The 18,542-nt window shown below is 39.7% G+C and overlaps 1 protein-coding gene across 1 annotated transcript in view; it reads right to left on the reverse strand.

The window, feature by feature from the left end:
• Positions 1 to 18,542, reverse strand: part of ntn1b (netrin 1b) — a 176,364-nt gene that overhangs the window by 27,204 nt on the left and 130,618 nt on the right. Inside the window, exon 3 of the mRNA XM_036148402.1 lies at positions 9,700 to 9,888. Within this exon, the coding sequence (XP_036004295.1) occupies positions 9,700 to 9,888 (189 nt within the window). The remainder of the gene's footprint in view (positions 1 to 9,699; positions 9,889 to 18,542) is intronic.

Below are 18,542 nucleotides of genomic sequence, written 5' to 3' on the forward strand. Positions count from 1 at the left end.
AAGAAATTAGACTGCGCAGCAAATATTTGAATGAAAAGATGTGTTAATTTGATGAATTTGGTATCTGTGGGTAACTCTTGTTCTTATATTATATAGTCTTTCTGGAAGTTATCACATTACACAAAAGTTGTAAAGGTGATTCTTCCAGAGATATTAGCTGAAAAAACCTGGAACAGAGCAGAAGATCATCTGAAGGGTGATGCATCTTGCATGTCCTCTGTCAGATATTTACTTAATTGTTTTCCTAATTCTTAAAGAAACAACTGTGCTCATTTATCAAAGAATGAATGCAAACTGTAAACATACTCCTCTTTCCTAAATATAAACACTTTAAAGTGAAAAATGTATTTGCTATTTTCAAATTTTATTCCCTCAGTCTGAAATGTTTCCCTCTATGATATAGTCAAATTTAACTTTGGCAGCTTTTAAATTATGCCCCCTTTCAGTTGTACATTAGAAAATGCAATGCCTTGCAAACTGTGTTAGAAATCCTTGTATTAAATCTCTCTTTTCTCATTTTGCACCCTCTTTTGCTTATGTTTTGGCTTAGCTGTATCATGAAGGATTTCCCCATTTTTTTTATTATGGATTTTATTGGCTGGACACACAATCAGATCAGATTCGATGTAAGACTTGTAAATATCCGTTTTTAAGTCTTGCAAAGGATTATCAACTGGACCTTGACTGGGCCATTCTAACATAGCATTTTAAATATATGCATAAATCCTTTGCCTTGTTCTAAAGACCTTTGCTCCCATCAACTCTGACAAGCTTTCCTGCCTCTACAGAAGAAAAAAACATCCCCACAGCACAACGTTGCCGTCATCATGTTTGAAATTCAGCATTAGTTTTCTGCCACATACCACTTAGCATGTAGGCTGCCCCCTACCTAGCATGTGGCGAACTGTAAACAAGACTTCTTGTGACTTTCTATCAAGAATGGATTTCTCTTTGGCCCTTGTTCGAAACGACCAAATGTGCAACCTGAACGCACAACTAATAGATGAATCTGTCACCAGATTCTCTTTCCTGAGCAGGGATCTCTGCAGCTCCTCCAGAGTTACCATGGGCCTTTTCTCTGAATAATCCTATCTTTGCCCAGCCTGTCACTCTAAGTGGGCAGCCACGTCTTGTTAGGTTTACCGGTGCGTCATCCTCTTTCTTTTTTTCTAAAAATGAACTGAACAGAGCCTGGTGAGATGTTCAAAGTTTCAAATGTTGTTTTATAACTAACCCTGATTGACATTCCACAACCTCAGCAGTCGGCTGTGTTCCTTGCTCTTCATGGAATTGTTTGTTCGCTTATGTTCTCTAATGATTTAAACATTTCATTGAGTACAGGTGGACACTGTTTACTAGTCAGAGTAAAGTGCTGCCCAGGATTTTTAAAGGGGGATGTGATAATGAAAGAGGACTAAATACAAATGCACATCATAATTTTCAGACTTTTCTGACAACCAGTTACCATTGTCCTTTCACTTCAAAATTAGGAACTACGTTATGCTGTTTCTATCAAATAAAATAAAAGTAAAGTGGTATGAATAGACCACCAAGGTACTGGATATGTGTAAATCTTTTATTTATTGTTTGTATTTTTCTTTTCTTTTTTTTTTGGAGTGCAGCTACATTTATCTTTCCATTTCAGACCAAATGCTTTCAAAGAAAACTGCTTTACTGCAGCAATGGTGATGTTATGCATAAAGAAAAAATACGGATACATTCTTCATTAATTTGACTAATGGAACTGGTACTTTGAACATCCAGTATACTGCCCATAGTATTGGGCCACACCCCCAAATCAATGGATGCGAGGAAATAATTTATCACTGCATGTCAACAAAAAAAATGAACAGTATGATATTTAGTATTAGAGAGATTTGCAGGTATATATTGATTTTATTATCACATAAAGTGAAAGACTCATTGAATGAAGTATCTTAGTTTACATTATATTAATTCCCGGATTCTTTCTTATTTGACTTATTGTGTAGAAGTTTGGGGGAAGGCTCGTAAAACGTGCACTGATTCCTTTTCTATTTTGCTAAAAAGAGCTGCAAGAATCATAAGTAAAGAACAGTACAGAGATCCAATGAATGTCCTATTCCTGAATTCAAGATTGATGAAATGTTATGAGTTGGTGGACTATCATATTTTGCAAGCCATGTTGAAAATACATAACACATTACCAGTAAATCCGCACAAAAAGATTTATTAAAAGTTATTGTATTTCTAATTTGAGGGACCACAGATTTTTAAAGAACCTAATTAAGAAGTAGTCTGTTGGAACATTGTATTTCTGTTCAATAATCTCTCTAAACAGACCAGAGGGGGTATAATAATTAAATTAAATAAGAAATATTATGCTGTCAGTATATTATGAAATATGGTGACTTAACAGAGGGCTGTATTATTATAAAATATCATATTTATCGTTCCTTATTGCTTGCTTTCGCCAAAGAGGAATGTGTATGATTGGTTGGCCCATGTTTAGATTATCATGTATTTATTTATTTTTGGGGGGAAGGTGTAGATTATGTAAGATATTTCTTCTTTGTAATCATTCTTTTTTTTTCTTTCATAGTGAAATGTGTTATGTTTATTTTATTGCATATTGATGAAAGAAGATGTAAAGAAAAGCAAAAAATGTGAAACCTATAATGGTTGCCTCTGTGCTTGCCGGTCAGGCAGTTCAGGTCAGAAGAGCTCCCATTCAGAACCAGATGTTTTGTCAGACTCCCTTTCTGTAGCTTGCCATATAAAAACCCACCTTGAAAGAAACACTATACAAACAAGTTTTTTTAATGTAAAAACATCTTTTGTGTGTGTATAAAGCACCGATTTCACTTTAAATCAGTAAACCCCTTTCTCAACACTTTCTACTGTACTATAAGTTGCATGGGTATTCCAAGATTTCCAATGCAAAGCACTTTTATCTCTTTTAAATATTTTGGGCAACCCCCCCCCCCCCCATTTTTTTTCATTAATAGAACATTTGAAATATGTAAAACTGCTTAATTTGAAGCTGCAGTTCAGGGCCTGACGAACAGAATGGCTGCTGAGGGCTTTGGGGACTGCAGTGCAGTGAACCATGCACCACCCTCATCTCTGTGGACTCACCCGAGGCTTAACTGCCAAATTTATGGGCGGAATGGGTTTAAAAAAAAATTGAACTTTTAGGGGTGGGATGTAAGCAATGTGAATCTCTAAGAGCCATGTTTACGCTGTCCTTAATGAGGAGCGAAGCTGTTAATCTGGGAAATAAAGCACTAGCCACTCAGCATTGCCACTGGAGATGTATTCGCTATATCAAGTATAATAACCTCCCTTTTTCTTTCTCTGTTCTTAAATTTTAAGACTGTTTAACGTACAGCTGCTGAGACGTGAGGTGTTGAGGGGGGGGGGGGGGGGGGGGGGGGTTAGGGTGGAGGAATAGGGAACGAAAGCAGGCCTCCTCCTGGCTTTGTTGGCACCATGCAGTGTTTCCTGTCCAACAACAGCAGAGCGAGACTGGACGGCTGATTCGAACAATAAATACGGCGGTTTTTAACTGATGTCACGACGGCCCATTTTTGTCACCTGAGAGGAAAGGCAGCAATCAGGCTGTTTGGATTTGACCCCAGAGCAGCGAGCAGGGCTGGGTGGAGAGGAAGGGAAGCGTGTTCAGGTTACTGCTCCAGCTGTTTGGAAAAGGCTTCGCGGAGATGTATGGATATCACCGTGTCATCAAGCAAAAGGGGAAACCTTCTTTTAAACTAACCTGCTCTTAGCTGCCACCCCTCCAAAATGGAACTGCTCCTAAATATAACTGGGTGAAATGTTTAGGCTGGAAGGAGACCTCTGCGGTCCATTTCTCAGGTTTTTACGCTAAGTGCAGATGATCTATCAAGCTTGTGTTCACTCCAAAGTCAGCCCAGCAGAACACAATGCTCTGCTGGAAGGTAATCTCTAAATGATGCAAAGACATCTGAATGGTCCTCTTGGCGTGCCTTTATTTCACTTCCCTGTGAGCCGAGGAGAGCAGGATTTACAGCAAAGTGTTGTGGCGTGAATCAGGAAATATCATGTTGCTATTCCAGCCTGCGGTGTCCTGAAGATAGGGGCGCCAGTGGACTTGCATCCTAAACGCCATCAGCAGCTAATCGTTGCTCACTGGTTAGTGCGCCAACACGTGGGTCTGTCTAAAGTGGCTCAATTTCACATGGTCATTTTGTTTGTGTCATCATCAAATAGCCTCCAATTCACAATTTTAACAGAGCATATATATATATATATATATATATATATATATATATATATATATATATATATATATATATATATATATATATATATATAGTGCCTTGGAAAAGGGTTAACGTTGCTGCCACAGACCTGAATGTATTTTATTGAGCTTTAATGTGACAGGACAGCACAAAGCAATTGTGAAGTGGAAGGAAAATTATTACAAAAAAGGAGGGGAAAAAATGAAAAGCGTGGCATACATTTGTATTCAGCCAGGAGTCAGTGGGGCAACCTTTGCTGCAATTACATCTGCAAGTCTTTTGGAATATTCCTCTACCACCTTTGTGCGTGTAGAGAAATAATGTTTTTGGCCAGTCTAATTTGCAAAATAGCACAAGGTCATATTGAATGGCCAGTGTCTGTGAACAAACTCTTCAGGTCTCGTCAGAGATTATCTTTGGGTCCCCTGGCGCCTGCCTCGGTGCTCGGGGAAGGCGGGCCTTTGGTTCTTCACAACCACTATTGAGCAATTTCCTTCTGGATAAATTTCACATACACAAGTGCACTCTCACAAACACCCACAGGTGCAGGGTTCCAGGTTCTAAGTGTTCACTTATATACAGAAAGCCCGTCATTTATTTATCTATTTATTTATTTATTTTTTCTCAGGTATCACTTTACACATGTCAGCTTAAATAATAACAAATATGATTTAGCAATGGCATCTAGGTGTTATTCGATTGTATCTGTTGCTTTATGTCCGTTGGTTGTGCTGTTCTTTCTACATCTCTCTTTTCAGGTGATGAAGCAGACGGAAGACGTTTTATCATTCTTTCCCTTTTATCTCTTCTTTCTTTCACCTCTTCTCTTTCTTTTTTTCCTCTTCTTGTTCTTCCTTTACTCTCCTACTTTCTCATTGTAGTGTCCACATAATTTGAAATTCTCCCTGCAGGAATCACAATAAAACTATTTACATGCATAAATCAAGCGGAGCATTATGGCGAAAGCTGTTTGCTCCACTTGTAAAAGCAAAATCTGTCGAGCTCTATTCTGCATTAAGACATCAATTCTTATTGCCACATTGCTAGACAGGATACTGGGAGAAAAAAAAGAGATTATCTTTGATTTAGGCTGTCATGTGCTCTTTGTGTTGGTCGATCCCATTAAATGCCAATAAAATACATCAAAGCTCATGGTTGCAACATGATGAAATTGAAAGAAGTTCAAAGGAATTATAACTTCAGCAAGACGCTGCACATCCGTAGTGTCCTTTGCGTGTATTTTAACAATGTTTTCAGCTCATGCAGACACATGCACAAACCATGTAGCGTATCGCTCAGATATTTGGCCGGTGAGATTCAAACCAGAGGGACTGAGTGGCAGCAGTTTGATTGTACAGGGCCTTCCTTACTCCCAGAGGTCCCTCCACACAGAAGGAGCTCTGCTTTTGTCTCCACACGTCTTAAGTCCTGCCAGCTTGGTCTCAAACCTTGCGTGTGTGCTCACACCTGCGTGTTTAGTGTTTTTTTTTTTTTTTTACTCTCTGCCTGTACGCAGGGTGTGTATGTGTGTGTGGACTCGCTGAGCGAACATAAGAGGAGGCCGATTAGCAAGCCGTTTCCTCTGCTCAATGGATCGTCACCCACCTTTGGCCTGTTTGTTATGCTTGTCGTGTAAGGCATTCACGGAGGGCCTCAAATAGTTCTGGAATTGCATGGGTCAGGTCGCTGACACCATAGCTGAAGAGCACCTTGGTCTGCTCTCTTCCAAAGAATTTGATTGTTACCTGAACACTGTCAGCGGCTTGTTTTTGTCTTCTTTTTTATTAGCACTTATCTGCTATAATGTCAAACTTCTATTTATAAGAAAGACTAGTCTTAAGTATATTTCTGCATAATTAGATGTCACTTTTGATCTCGCCTAGCATTTTCTTTTAGCTTGTATAAACCGGCCAACATGTGCCTATAGAAGTAGCACATTTTTATGTCAAGAACATGAAAATCCCTGGAATCTATAATTAGCTACTTTTAAAATATATCTGAAAGAAACTCCACTGATCACCAGCGGCGTAGCATCACATCCGTGTCACTACACAATACACAATACAAAATATTGAGTTCGCAAGACAAAACAGTTTGAGCAAAATTTGTGGGAAAACAAAAAAAATCCCCCATTCCTTTTCTTCATTTTTGGTAATATAATGAAAGTTTGACACAGAGTTGCACAGTATTTTGTATCAGCGAGTGCACAATAATTGCAAAAAGGACCACTCTGATGCCCTATTTCATAAGAAATAATTGTTAGCTCTCATTCATTCATGCACCACATGCTGATTACATATTTGGCAATTCAAGTGCCCTTAATCTAAGCAACCAGTGAGATATTCTGTCAGCGCTGCATCGTCTCTGTTACAAACAAGTCTGTCACAGAGACATGAAGCTGTAGTAGTTCTGGTTGGGAATTACGATTTGTAATAAACAACTGAATGTTTTCTTTCATAGGATCCAACTGAACTTGGTCTCTAGTGAGATCAGGAATGTTTCTTGTTGCCAGAGCACAGCCTGTATGGCTTGAATGTCTGATGATACTGTCGATAAAAAATGTTTCATTTCCATCTGTGTACATTTCCCTGTGAATATGTCATATTTACTACTAATCTGTTACATATTACCTCTCAAATGAAAAAGTATCATGTCTATTTTTGCACACAATTTCTCCAATATATTAATTCACACAAAAGAAGTTGTGCTTGAGTTTCTGTTTGGGCTTTTCTTTTAGATTTTGCTTGATTCATGAGCATGTTTGCGGTATTTTTAAACTATTTCTAAGGAAGACTATATAATTATCCCATCTAAACGTCTAAGCCTAGATCCCTTTTAGACCAGGCAGCTTTGATTTTCTTGAATATGGACAAAATGGCAAAATTAAGGTTATATACACACTTAACCCAGACTTATGTTTAAATTAGGTCTAAGCATAGTTTCTATGATAAAATCAGGTCTTGTCACCTTTGGCTCATAATTATTGCTTCCAAGTACTTCACCAGACGAAGACACAAAGTGAGTGACAACTAGATAGGACTTTATGAGACAAACTTTGCTTTGATGAGAGATATTGTGGCATTTTATTCTTGTGAGATCCTGTGGTATGACTGGTTACACATACATAGAATCTCACTGTTTATATTTTCCCTTAAAGGTGCATATCTATTTTATTTAACTTTTTTTATTTATACTTCAGTAGCTCACTCTGGTTGCATAAAAAGTGTTTATGAAAGATTATCATGTCCTGCTGGTGTATCAGTTGTTATTTTGTTGTTTTATACTTTGTTATTGCCCAATTTGTTGGTAAATAAAGCCTTTTGTGATTATTTGCATCACTGCGCGTGCGCGGCAGGGGTTAAAACAAAGAAGCAGCTGGCAGTTATTAGCATCTCCCAGCGAAACAATGAAGAAAGGTCCAAGATTCAGTAAAAAAAAGCGCAAAAAAAAAAAGATTCTAAGAGGGAAAAGACAGGAATGTTGCTGGGAATACAGTATGAACATTGGTTTTCACTGAAGCTAAACGTGCCGAGGCTTAGATGTGACAGCGGAGTTGATTGATGTGAGCAAACGTTCTAAGAAAGTTTTTGTAGATCGGTTTATTTAATTAATAACGACTGGTCTTCGATCATGCCAAGCTGCTGCTTTATTTCGAGGCATTGCAAAGGGTCTGGCATTAATTACAGTTGATTTCTAAATTAAACAAGCCGGCATTATGACAGTTCTCCAATACTGTCGCTAGATGTCGCCACCTCTGTTTATATTTGTTAATTGGCCTGGGGCTACGTTTATATCTATCAAGATGGAGGCTTAGTGTGTATAACCTTATTCTATCATGATCAAACAGTTTTTGGTCTTTTTTTAATAAGCAAATTATGAGGTTATATACCTTTAACATGTATTGTCTAAACAAAATGATGTAGAAACAAGACAATAGGGGGTTTTCAGCTGACGTCACGCTCACGTGACTACTCAGCGCGTCCGCCATATTGGGTGGCAGTCGTTTCGCACCGTTGACCTGCATTGTATGACGCCTTAGGCAGTATTGGAAGTGAACAATGGGGAAAACGTGTTTAATGGTTGGTTGCACGGCCCGTGGAGGTGGAGATCAACGCTCTTTCTATCGCCTACCAGCCGTAATAGTGAATCAGTGTGAAAAAACAAAACAGCTGTCTGAACAACGCCATCACCTATGGCTGACACGGATATCCAGGTCCGATTTGGACGGTGTTAAGCTGGAATACGCCAGAGTCTGCGGTGCTCACTTTGTCACAGGTAATTAACTGTTAAGTATTTAAAACATGTAAACCGTTGCTGTATTGTGGGCTGTAACAGCACAACACATGATCGCCATGGGAAAAACATAGAAACGGGTTAATTTTCCACCGCTTTCCTACCTGGAGGCGCAACCACGGAGAACAAGTGTCAGAGATAACAAAGAGTCGTCGGCCGCTTGGATCGCGGCTGTAAGTCGACCGAACATAACTTTCCACAGTATCCCGATGTCAATGAGAGTGTGTTCTAAACCTTTGAAACACATAGCAGCTAGTTAAAAGTACATTACATGCATGAGTGGTTGTTAGCACTGACGGTTAGCATGTGCCAGAGCCCGTCTGAGCGCAGCTTACCTTTGAACGAGTTGCTGTGTTCCCACTGTTTGCTACCGGCGGCCACCGGCGTAAATACGGTAAATACAATTTAATTTTTCACTGGTCATTGTTCTGCTTAAATAATTAAAGCTGCGAGCGGCGTCGATCGGCCCTGCAGCCAAGCGCCTTCGCGCACCGCCGGCCGCCGGCCGTCAGCCACCGCAGAAGCATGCGACACATTTGCGTCGGATTGTTTACATTTTTACCATCTTATTAAAACTCACCTGTCTACGTATGATGGCGATTTCCTTGATGTACATAACTTCGACATCTCGTACCCAACCAGATGTGAACTGGTTGTGAGCCTCTAGACCCTTGTAAGCTCTCATTTCCTCAAGAGTGTGCAGAGGGTTTTCACCGAACACCAGGCAATGCACTATGTCGCTGTGCTCTACATTTAGCCAATCATCTGGATTACGGCTAAACAAGGCACCGCGGAGGGCATAGGGGTCCATATGGTCGATCACGGAACATTTCCTCAGATATACGTCCTTATCTGGTCGCTCTAGCGTGCTGGCGTACTTATCCATTCACGATACGAAAATACGTGTACGACAACTAGAGATAAGGAAGTGTGACACCCAATATGGCGGACCGGAAGTTGGCCAGTGACGTCAGTGAAAACCCCCTATTGCTTCCACTGATATGCTGATGATACCCAGATTATCTGTTTCCTTTGTGGTTTGAGTTTCTGTTTTTAATGATGCTCTTGTTCTGGTGTGTCTTGTTTTGTTAAGCTCTTCGGGTTGCTTTCTTGTTTCAAACGTTCTATACAAAACCTCTGTTACCTTTGCAAGCTCTGCGGTGAGAAATGGACTTGGTCATGTCCCTGTAGTAGCCCTCTTTGCAGTAGTGACAGTGGCGCCCTGCTGTGTTGTGACGACAGTTGAGGCAGACGCCGCCACTCCTGCGGCCGGACAGCTTGTACAGCTCCATGTTGAAGCGGCAGCGACGGGCGTGCAGGTTGCAGTGGCACGCTGGGCAAAGCGAAAGAGACAGCAAAAAAGAACTCAATTAATTTACACTTGTTGCACAAATATATTGCATCAGCTGCTGGGAGGGACAGAAAATGCATCAGTCCCTGGCTTTTGGATTTAAAAAAATTAGACATCCTGTAGATATCAATCAATATTCTATGCATGTATTTACAATTCCTGGGGAAATAAATAACTAACTGAAAATACAACTTAAAGCTGTAGAGGGGAAAAAAATATCTTTTTGAATTAGAATTGGCAAAACCCTTTTTGACAAAAGGCAAAATTGCCAAAAGAAGCTGTTTGGGGAAATGTACAGCAATCCTGAAATGTTCTAGAGATGTTCCAGGGGAGTCAATGAAAATCGCTGAAATTGCTCCAAACTTCTTTTACACAATTTCAAACTAACAGTGAGATAAGGGATTTGAGATATTTTGGATGATCAAAACTAATTTCCATGACACTACAAGGCTCCTGCTGCTCTTCCTCCATTTTTAGCTGTCAGGATGGTTTTCCACCTGATAATCTGTTGGATTTCCACCTGTGAAACTACACATGTAAACACCAACTTTTAAAAGAAGTTGTTCTGTTGTCTGATGAACATTATCCAAAGCATCTTTTGTCTTTCTAAATTAAAACTACTTTATCTCAATTACTCAGACACAGACTCACTCACCTGCTCAGAAAGATAGAAAGCTTGGAAAACAGGAGCTACCAACATGTCATTAGAGGCATGCATTGTACGCACTTTCATCATAGACATGAATATCATTACTCTTGAGCTTTTTGTGGTTAGTTCGAACAGATCTTTTTTTCTTTTTCAGAGTGGACTAATAAAAAAGTAACTTTGCCTGCAAGCTGAATTCCTCGGCTGTTCGAGAAGCAATCAAGCTCAAGTCAGCCAATCAGTGGCAGTATTATGGTTTAAGGCAGGACATTTAGCTGTGATGAAAGCAAAAGGTGCCGAGGCCACAGCCGAACCAACATAAACATGGCAGCGCAGGAAATCCACAATTTCATTCTTGAAAGAAGAACAGCAAGAAGTGCATTGTGCATTTTTGGAAGGCAAAAATGTTTGTGATTGCTTTTTATCTTGCCCTTACAACATGTTAAAACATGCTTATCACATTTTTATTTGATACCATGATTGGCTAAAACCAAAAATTTGCAAGCGGACGCTAGGTGTCGCCACGGCCACACAGTCCGGAAAATTCTGCAGAATATCCCTCCTTTCCTCAACAACGTCGATGGGAGCAGTCCCAGATTGGTAAGAGTGCTACACTTTATCGATCTGGCATGCCAGGTTAATAAAAAAGCATATATCTTCTAAGGTTTATAAAGACAAGAATTACATTCATAAGTATGAAAAAATGCAGATTTCATGTATATAAATAAACATATGTATAAGTTATCATTTTTTAAGTCATATGCTGTCTCATGATTCTTACAAATTAAACTCCAGTTGTGACAAAGAAATTGAGACGGCCTGAGTGAATACAAAATCCTTGGTTAACTGGGAGGACCAGGTTAATTTGTTTTAATTTCACTACATTGGAGCCTGGTTACAACCACACAGATTGAATCAAGAGACCACTTTAATAGAACAATATAAGATAAGCTAGAAAATCAAGACCCCATATTGAAAGAAATCTACACGGCCCTATTTCTAAAGTTTTGGGACGCCAGTGAACAAGGAGAGCCATTATCTACAAATGGAGGACACATGAAACAGTGGTGAACTGGAGTTGTTGGCCCACCAAAATTACTCGAAGAGGGCTTGAAGCACTGATCCAGGAGGTCACAAAAATCTTAAAAAAAACAAAAATATTTAGCACAAAAGTACTGCAGAACCTCATGTGTCTCAACTCAGCGGGTAACTTTCAAGGCACAAACCTCTGTTGACCTAAACAAACACAAAATGACTGTCTCAAATTTTACCAAAAACATCTTGATGACTTTGAATATTTTTTGTGGCCTGATAAACAGGGTACTTTTTGAAAATGGTCTATTCTGTTAAAGCTGGCTTAGAACTAACAGAAATTCAGAAAAAGAACATCCTACTAGCGGTCTACCAGGACGGGGACATTATTATGCTCCTGGGGCATTTTGCCTGTTTTGCTTCTTCGGGACTTAGATGACAAGCTGTCTTTCTCTTGACTTTTTGCTCTCTACCAGAAAACCCTGAAGGAATATGTTCAACCATATGTTCGTGACCTTAAGCTGGAGCAAATTTGGGTAACGTAAAGGTGTGGAAATGGCTTTTTTAAAGTGTGGACCTAAATCTGAGTGAGATGCTGTGGCTTTAAACTGGCCTCTCATCTTCTAAAACCCCTTCTAAATGACTGAACAAAAAAAACAAAAAAATGATGAGTGGACTTTAATTCCTTCACAGTAGTATAAAAGACTCACTGGCAATTACTGCAAACGCTTGATTGCAGTTTTTGTTGCTGAAGGTTGTACAACCAGCTCTTAAGTTTACTTTAACTGCTATTTTTACATAGGGTAAGATTGGTTTTGATGGCTATTTTACATAAGAAATTAAATCATTTAGAAAACACTTTTTGTATTTGCTCTGGTTATCTTTGTGTTGTCTTGTGTTCTCAAACATTTAACAAGGGCAATAAAGCAACAACTGATCATATATGTATCTTTATGGGGAAAATGCATATTGAACTCACTGCAAATACCTGTACCTTGTTCATTTTAGAGAGAAGTGTGGAAAGTTGAAAGGATAACCAACTGATTTTAATGTAGTGTGTGGAGTCTGAACTAGCTGAAAGAAGAATATTAACTTGACTCCTCAAACACATGGAAATCCAATTCTGTGTACAGCAAATTAAAAAGTTTCCAGCTTCTGTGTCACTATTTTCTATCTTGCCATTTAAAATCTGTGTGATACATGTGTCTATACACAACAAATTAACCGCATTTGTGGAACGTCATGACCTGTCACATTTGTGTGTTCCTCTTGTTATGGCCTTTGTTTGCAAAATGTTTGTGTGGAAAAGAAGGGAGGAAAATACAGATTGTTAAACTGTATCAGGATGGGGCTTGTTGTTATTGTTTTCTTGCCATTATTTTTTTTTTTTGTGTATCAAAAGTTAAGGAGTGCCTGACTATCTGGAGATGAGTTTGGTGCACAGTCTTTAAGCGCCCCCAGGTGCTCAAGTAATTGTTAGCTGCATTTCTGGGAACATAGCGCCACTTCTGCTACCATGGCAGCTACTCCAAGCATAGGGTATGTTAAAGTCGATGAATCTTCATTGGTGCAGACAGATAGTCTGCATAAAGTAGTGGGAGATCAACTGAATAGCAACTGCATGAATTTCATAGCAATGGCACCTTTCCTTGATCATGCTGCCAAATTTTGTGACTTTTCTAAACGTTCAAAATATAATGTAGCTGGATATTAAATAGCATTAGCTACAGTATTGATTCCTAGGGAGGCAGTGCTTGAAAATAGTTTATGTAAGTCAGTGTACCGCATTTTCCGGACTATAAGGATGCACCGGATTATAAGGCGCACCGTGAATTTATATGTCTGTGTGTGTCTTTCTCCACATATAAGATAAACCAGATTATAAGGCACATTACATTTTCTTCCCAGGTGTATAATATCACTCCATCCTTCCCCGCGCCCCATCGGCATTGCAGTTCAGACAAAACAAACCAACCCCCACGCAACAGATTCTGTGCTTATCAAAATCACAGACGTCCCCAGTTTTCATTAGAGAAATCAAATCTGGTAACTTTAAGAAGGATGTACAATGGCTACGTAACATAAGTTGCGAGGCTTACGGGCGTGTTTTTAAAACGTAAATTTAGACCAGACACTGCAAAGTACACTCCACAGCTGTGTGATTCTGAGGAGAGAAGAACTTTTGTCATGGGTAAGTAATCAAAGAAGACAAATTGTCAGTAATATATGGTTAAGGTATTAAATTATCAGTAATATAGCCTATGTTTTGATCTTCTAAAAGTCCGTGTCTTGACCATATCTGACTAGAAATCACGTATTTTAGTTTGTTAGCTTGTCACAACTACATCAACCATGCCAGTTTACTTCCGACGACTCTTATTTTGGGATACATCCAGAAGTGAACAGGTTGTTTTACCATTTATTCCCAGCCAAACAGGAGCAAATACACATTTCAAGTTAGAACTTCAATCTATTTTAGCCGTTGGTTAGCGTTATGATTCTGGTGTATATTTATTTACTGATTAAAATGAAAAGCTAACCTAAGAATAGGACGAGCGTATGCTACTTTGCTGCACTTTGCAACGCGTCCTGTGTGTTTCCTCCTTAATACCGCTATCTCCTGAGAGGGAGAGCTATCCATCTCTGTCAGGAAGACAGAGTAGTTGGACCACACTGCCCTATTTCTAACATAAGGCCAAAATAAACTTAACTTTTTTATTGAATAAACTTACTAAGTTTATTGTTGCTAGCGCGTACTCCGGGTGAGTGCTGACTTGCATGAATGCACTTCTAGTTTATACATTACAGTCAGGCAGTCTTGTAGACAGCTCAGGGGTCCAATCAGGTAGTGACACAGGATACCGTAATGCTCCGAATATCCATTGAGCAGAGTGGATTCGTTGCTAACTAAAGTCGTACTTACACATTTTAACAGATTTTTGAGAGCATTGTACCACATAATATCAGTCAGTAAGCGCAACTTTAGTATATATAATATATACACAATACATATATAAGGCGCACCGGAATATATGGCGCATAATCAATTTTTGAAAAAAATCTAAGGATGTTTAAGTGTGCCGTATGATCCGAAAAATACAGTAATTTCCTATGTCTTTGAAATGTAAGGTAGACCGTTTTTGAGCATCATTCAAGTACAATCAGTACACACAAGATGGCATAAAAACAGTATGTTTTTCAAGACTGTTACTTTTAACATACAACCAAAAAACATATTTAATACATACAAAATGTTTGACTAAATATGGCATGACATATTTCCGATAAATGTTTGTGTTAGTCATTTCAAACTATAGTCTCATTTTGAAGTGTATTGAAATTGTCAGCATGGACTTGGCCACTTATGTTCTAGGTTGAGAGAGGCATCCCAACATATTCAAGCTCTCCCGCTCTTCATCACCTGCCCATAATTTTGGCCTCTGAACCCTGTTGGTGTGAAGCTGGAAAGCATTGTTGTGCTCACCTACGCATTACAGAGGCACGGATGTGGTGTCCTTTTTTTTAATCATATTTGTGGCCTTTAATGAAAGTAGGCTGACTGGCAAGGCTGAGAGAGTGGGGGGAGACATGCAGGAAAGGTCCATGGGGTCGGGTTGAAGTCACGTTGACGACTAAGGCCCCAGTATTTGGGTTGTGCACGCTAACCATGCGCCATCAGCGTGCCCAGCGGATGTGGTGTCTTAGTATTAGTTCTGTTTTGCTTGATAATACAGATCCCAACACATTGTGTTGCTATACAGCATAAAGTAAAGAAAAGCTGCATCGTTCTCTGTTGTTTTTTTGTAGTTTGCAAGCAAAAGCACCTTATTGAACCCTGTGAGGTCCTAGTATTAGTTTTACACGTGTGTTAACGTTTTGCATAAACTGCACAATTGAGAGCCATTTGTCTGCATCATAAAAAGCATTCCTGTGAGCAACCCCACCACCAGCAGCAGCAGCAGCAGGCCCCACCCCAACCTCAAACAGTACCTCACATTTAGGTAATCTCTCCATCAGTGCATCAGCCTTAATGTTATTACAAAGACATGCGGGCAATAAGAATGTCACACATGCTCCATATTTATCAGTGGTCTGAATCACGTAAAGATCGGCTAACACCTGCCATAAGAGACCAGGGCTGGCAGGTGGCTTGGATTCAGAAACCCCCTCCCTCTCAATTGGGACACACACACACACACACACACACACACACACACACACACACACACACACACACACACACACACACACACACACACCGACCACAGAGGTGTTTGGCAGCTGTCATGGGCTTATCTCCAACACTTCCCTCCCCAAAGCTGATCCAACATGCTCTTTACCAGCTTTGAAGAACTCTCTCCTGCACACCACAAGCTCCCTCCCCCTTTCCCTCTCAGTGTTTGCCGCTTTCTTATCCCAGATGTTATCTCCACTTAAGGGAAGTGTGAGGAAAAATGCAACAGGGATGTTTTTGTTCTTTTCGTGAATAGGTAAATGGAATGCTGAATGAAGCCAATGCATGGATGTCTTAACAAAGAGACCTTTAACTGCAGCAAAGCTTAAAAAGGCAGAAGAATTAGCTCATTCCTTTTTTTTAACAGAAGCCCACTGCTGAAGCCAAGCCTAACTAAGGAGTAGTGCAGTATCTTTAAAATTATCTAATGTGGAGTTTCTAACAACCAGAAAAACTTAGGACTTGAATCTTGGCCCTGACTGACTTTGTAAATCAATACTTTCCCACTACTTACTAACCAATCCTGATCTCTCTTATGCCCAGCATTGCAGAGGTTTTCAGGTTTTTATTGTAGTTTTATGTAATCAACCAACAATAAGTACTGTCAAATTCTGAGACTACCGTGCATCCTCTCCAACCAGCTCTTCTGTCACATGTGCTGTAGCAGTATGCCCGTTTCGCTGGCTATGACAAAACTGCCAACAGGACTTCTTATCAGATTCTCCTTTACGAATCTTCCATTACGATTGGATTTGTAGGATGTATAACCAATAGTTGCCCTGTCAAGAGATTCACCCTCCTGAGCTATGGAACTCTGCAGCTCCTCCAGGGTTGCCATTTTCCATATGGCTGCTTCTCTCTTAGATCAATAATCTTGTTCATGATCTTGCTCTGTGACATATTTGAAGCCTGGGACAAGCCCTGATTTAAACTTCTGCACAACTCTGTCCCTGGAACAAGGTGGACTCTGTTTACTAAGAAGTTGATTTCTGAAGGCAATTGCTTGCTCTGGATTTTATTAAAGGGTATATGGGTTAAAGGTGCCTAAAACATGTCTGTGTCAGACTTTTCAGATTTGTATTTGTAAATAATTTGGAAAATGGTGCATAATTTTCCATCAAATCCACAGCTATGCACTACTTTGCAGTGGTCTGTCACATAGAATTCCAATAAAACACTTTGATTTAATTGATAGTATAATGTATACAAAGTATTTATAATATGACATTTGATAAAAATGGGATTGCATTGATCTTTGTGAGCGTGTGGTCAAATGTAACTGTAAAACAGCTGTGTTCAGTGATTGGACGTCCATAAACGCAAGGTGTGTGTCTTCTCTCTCTCTGTCCACTTGCTTTCAAGAGCCTACTCTGAGCTACGCTGTTCCAATCTATTTATGTTCAAGTGCCATTTATGGGGCTTTGTATAGGAAGAAATAGTCATCCCACAGCCTGCTGGAGGCGGCTGTTCGCTGGGTCTGTACAGCAGAACACATTTTACAAACAATCAGACGTTTGAAGATGACGTTCTCGGGGGAAACCTGGTTTCGGAGGCTCAGGGTTTTCGGGCGCATGTGAAGTAGACTCGAAGCAGGACGCCTTGCGGGGATCAGGATTACAACGAAAACATCAGTTCTTCATGAGACAGAATGACTGAGCTGCAGCGAAGTTGGTTTTTTATCCAGGTCCGGTTGCTCCCTCACTGCATATAATCCCATTAAGTCACTCATATCAGCTGATGACATGTTCCAAATCAACCAGGGTCAATGTCTGCTCTCTGCCTGTCATCTTAGTGTGAGGCACTGAGATTAAAATGCTACATTCTCATGACAACAGTCGGTTTAGTGATCAGGACAAACAGAGGTACACATACAGAAACTGTACAAGCTGAGCAAACCATAGCTCTGATATAGTGCTTGCATAACACCTGCAATCCATATGTGGGTGATGTGTTATAAGAGTTGATCAAAAACTATGAAGTGTCTTTGTACTTGTTATTCAGAGGGTTCTTTTGCAGCATGTGGAAGCACAGAGTCAACATCTCCACTTATATATGGATGTTACAAAGCATTGCTATTATTTTACAGCTTCTATACGATTCCTTAAGAATTTATTCATACCAGGACATGTTTTTATTTTGCTTTCATCATTCTTTAAGCAATAAAGCAACACATAGTAGTGAATAAGTGTTGGGTGGAAGAAACTGATACCAGGCTTTCAACGATTTTTTACATGTATAATCAGCCTATTTTCAATGTGATACCTACAAATAAAATCCAGTGTAACCAGCTGCCTTCACAAGTCACTGGTTGGACATGGACTGCCCACTCTATGAAGAGAATGTAGCTCCAATTTAAATTAATTGCTTTAATTTACAAGAAATAATTGATTTAAGTTGTTCCAATTTAATTTGTGAAATGATGACTTCTAGTTGTTCTCCTACACCAAACGCAATAGGCAGGGCTGTCAGGTCTCTTGCAACAGATGGCATTCTTTACGCAGAGAAATAAGAAAGCCCAGATGGGCTGCAGGGGATCCGTTCACTGCGCTGTCCGTTCAGAAAGCAGCCTAATCCCCGCCTTCCCTGGAGCTGCTTCGGCCGCCTTTCACAGCTTCTGTTAACGACGCAGCACGTCCAAAAATAAAGAGTACGTTTTGTACACTTTTGCAAAGGCTGAACATTGTGAACGACCCATTAATGATTGTAACTTCCCAAAATCTTTAA

This window comes from Fundulus heteroclitus, chromosome 16 (genome assembly GCF_011125445.2).
Source record: "Fundulus heteroclitus isolate FHET01 chromosome 16, MU-UCD_Fhet_4.1, whole genome shotgun sequence".
NCBI lineage: Eukaryota > Metazoa > Chordata > Actinopteri > Cyprinodontiformes > Fundulidae > Fundulus > Fundulus heteroclitus.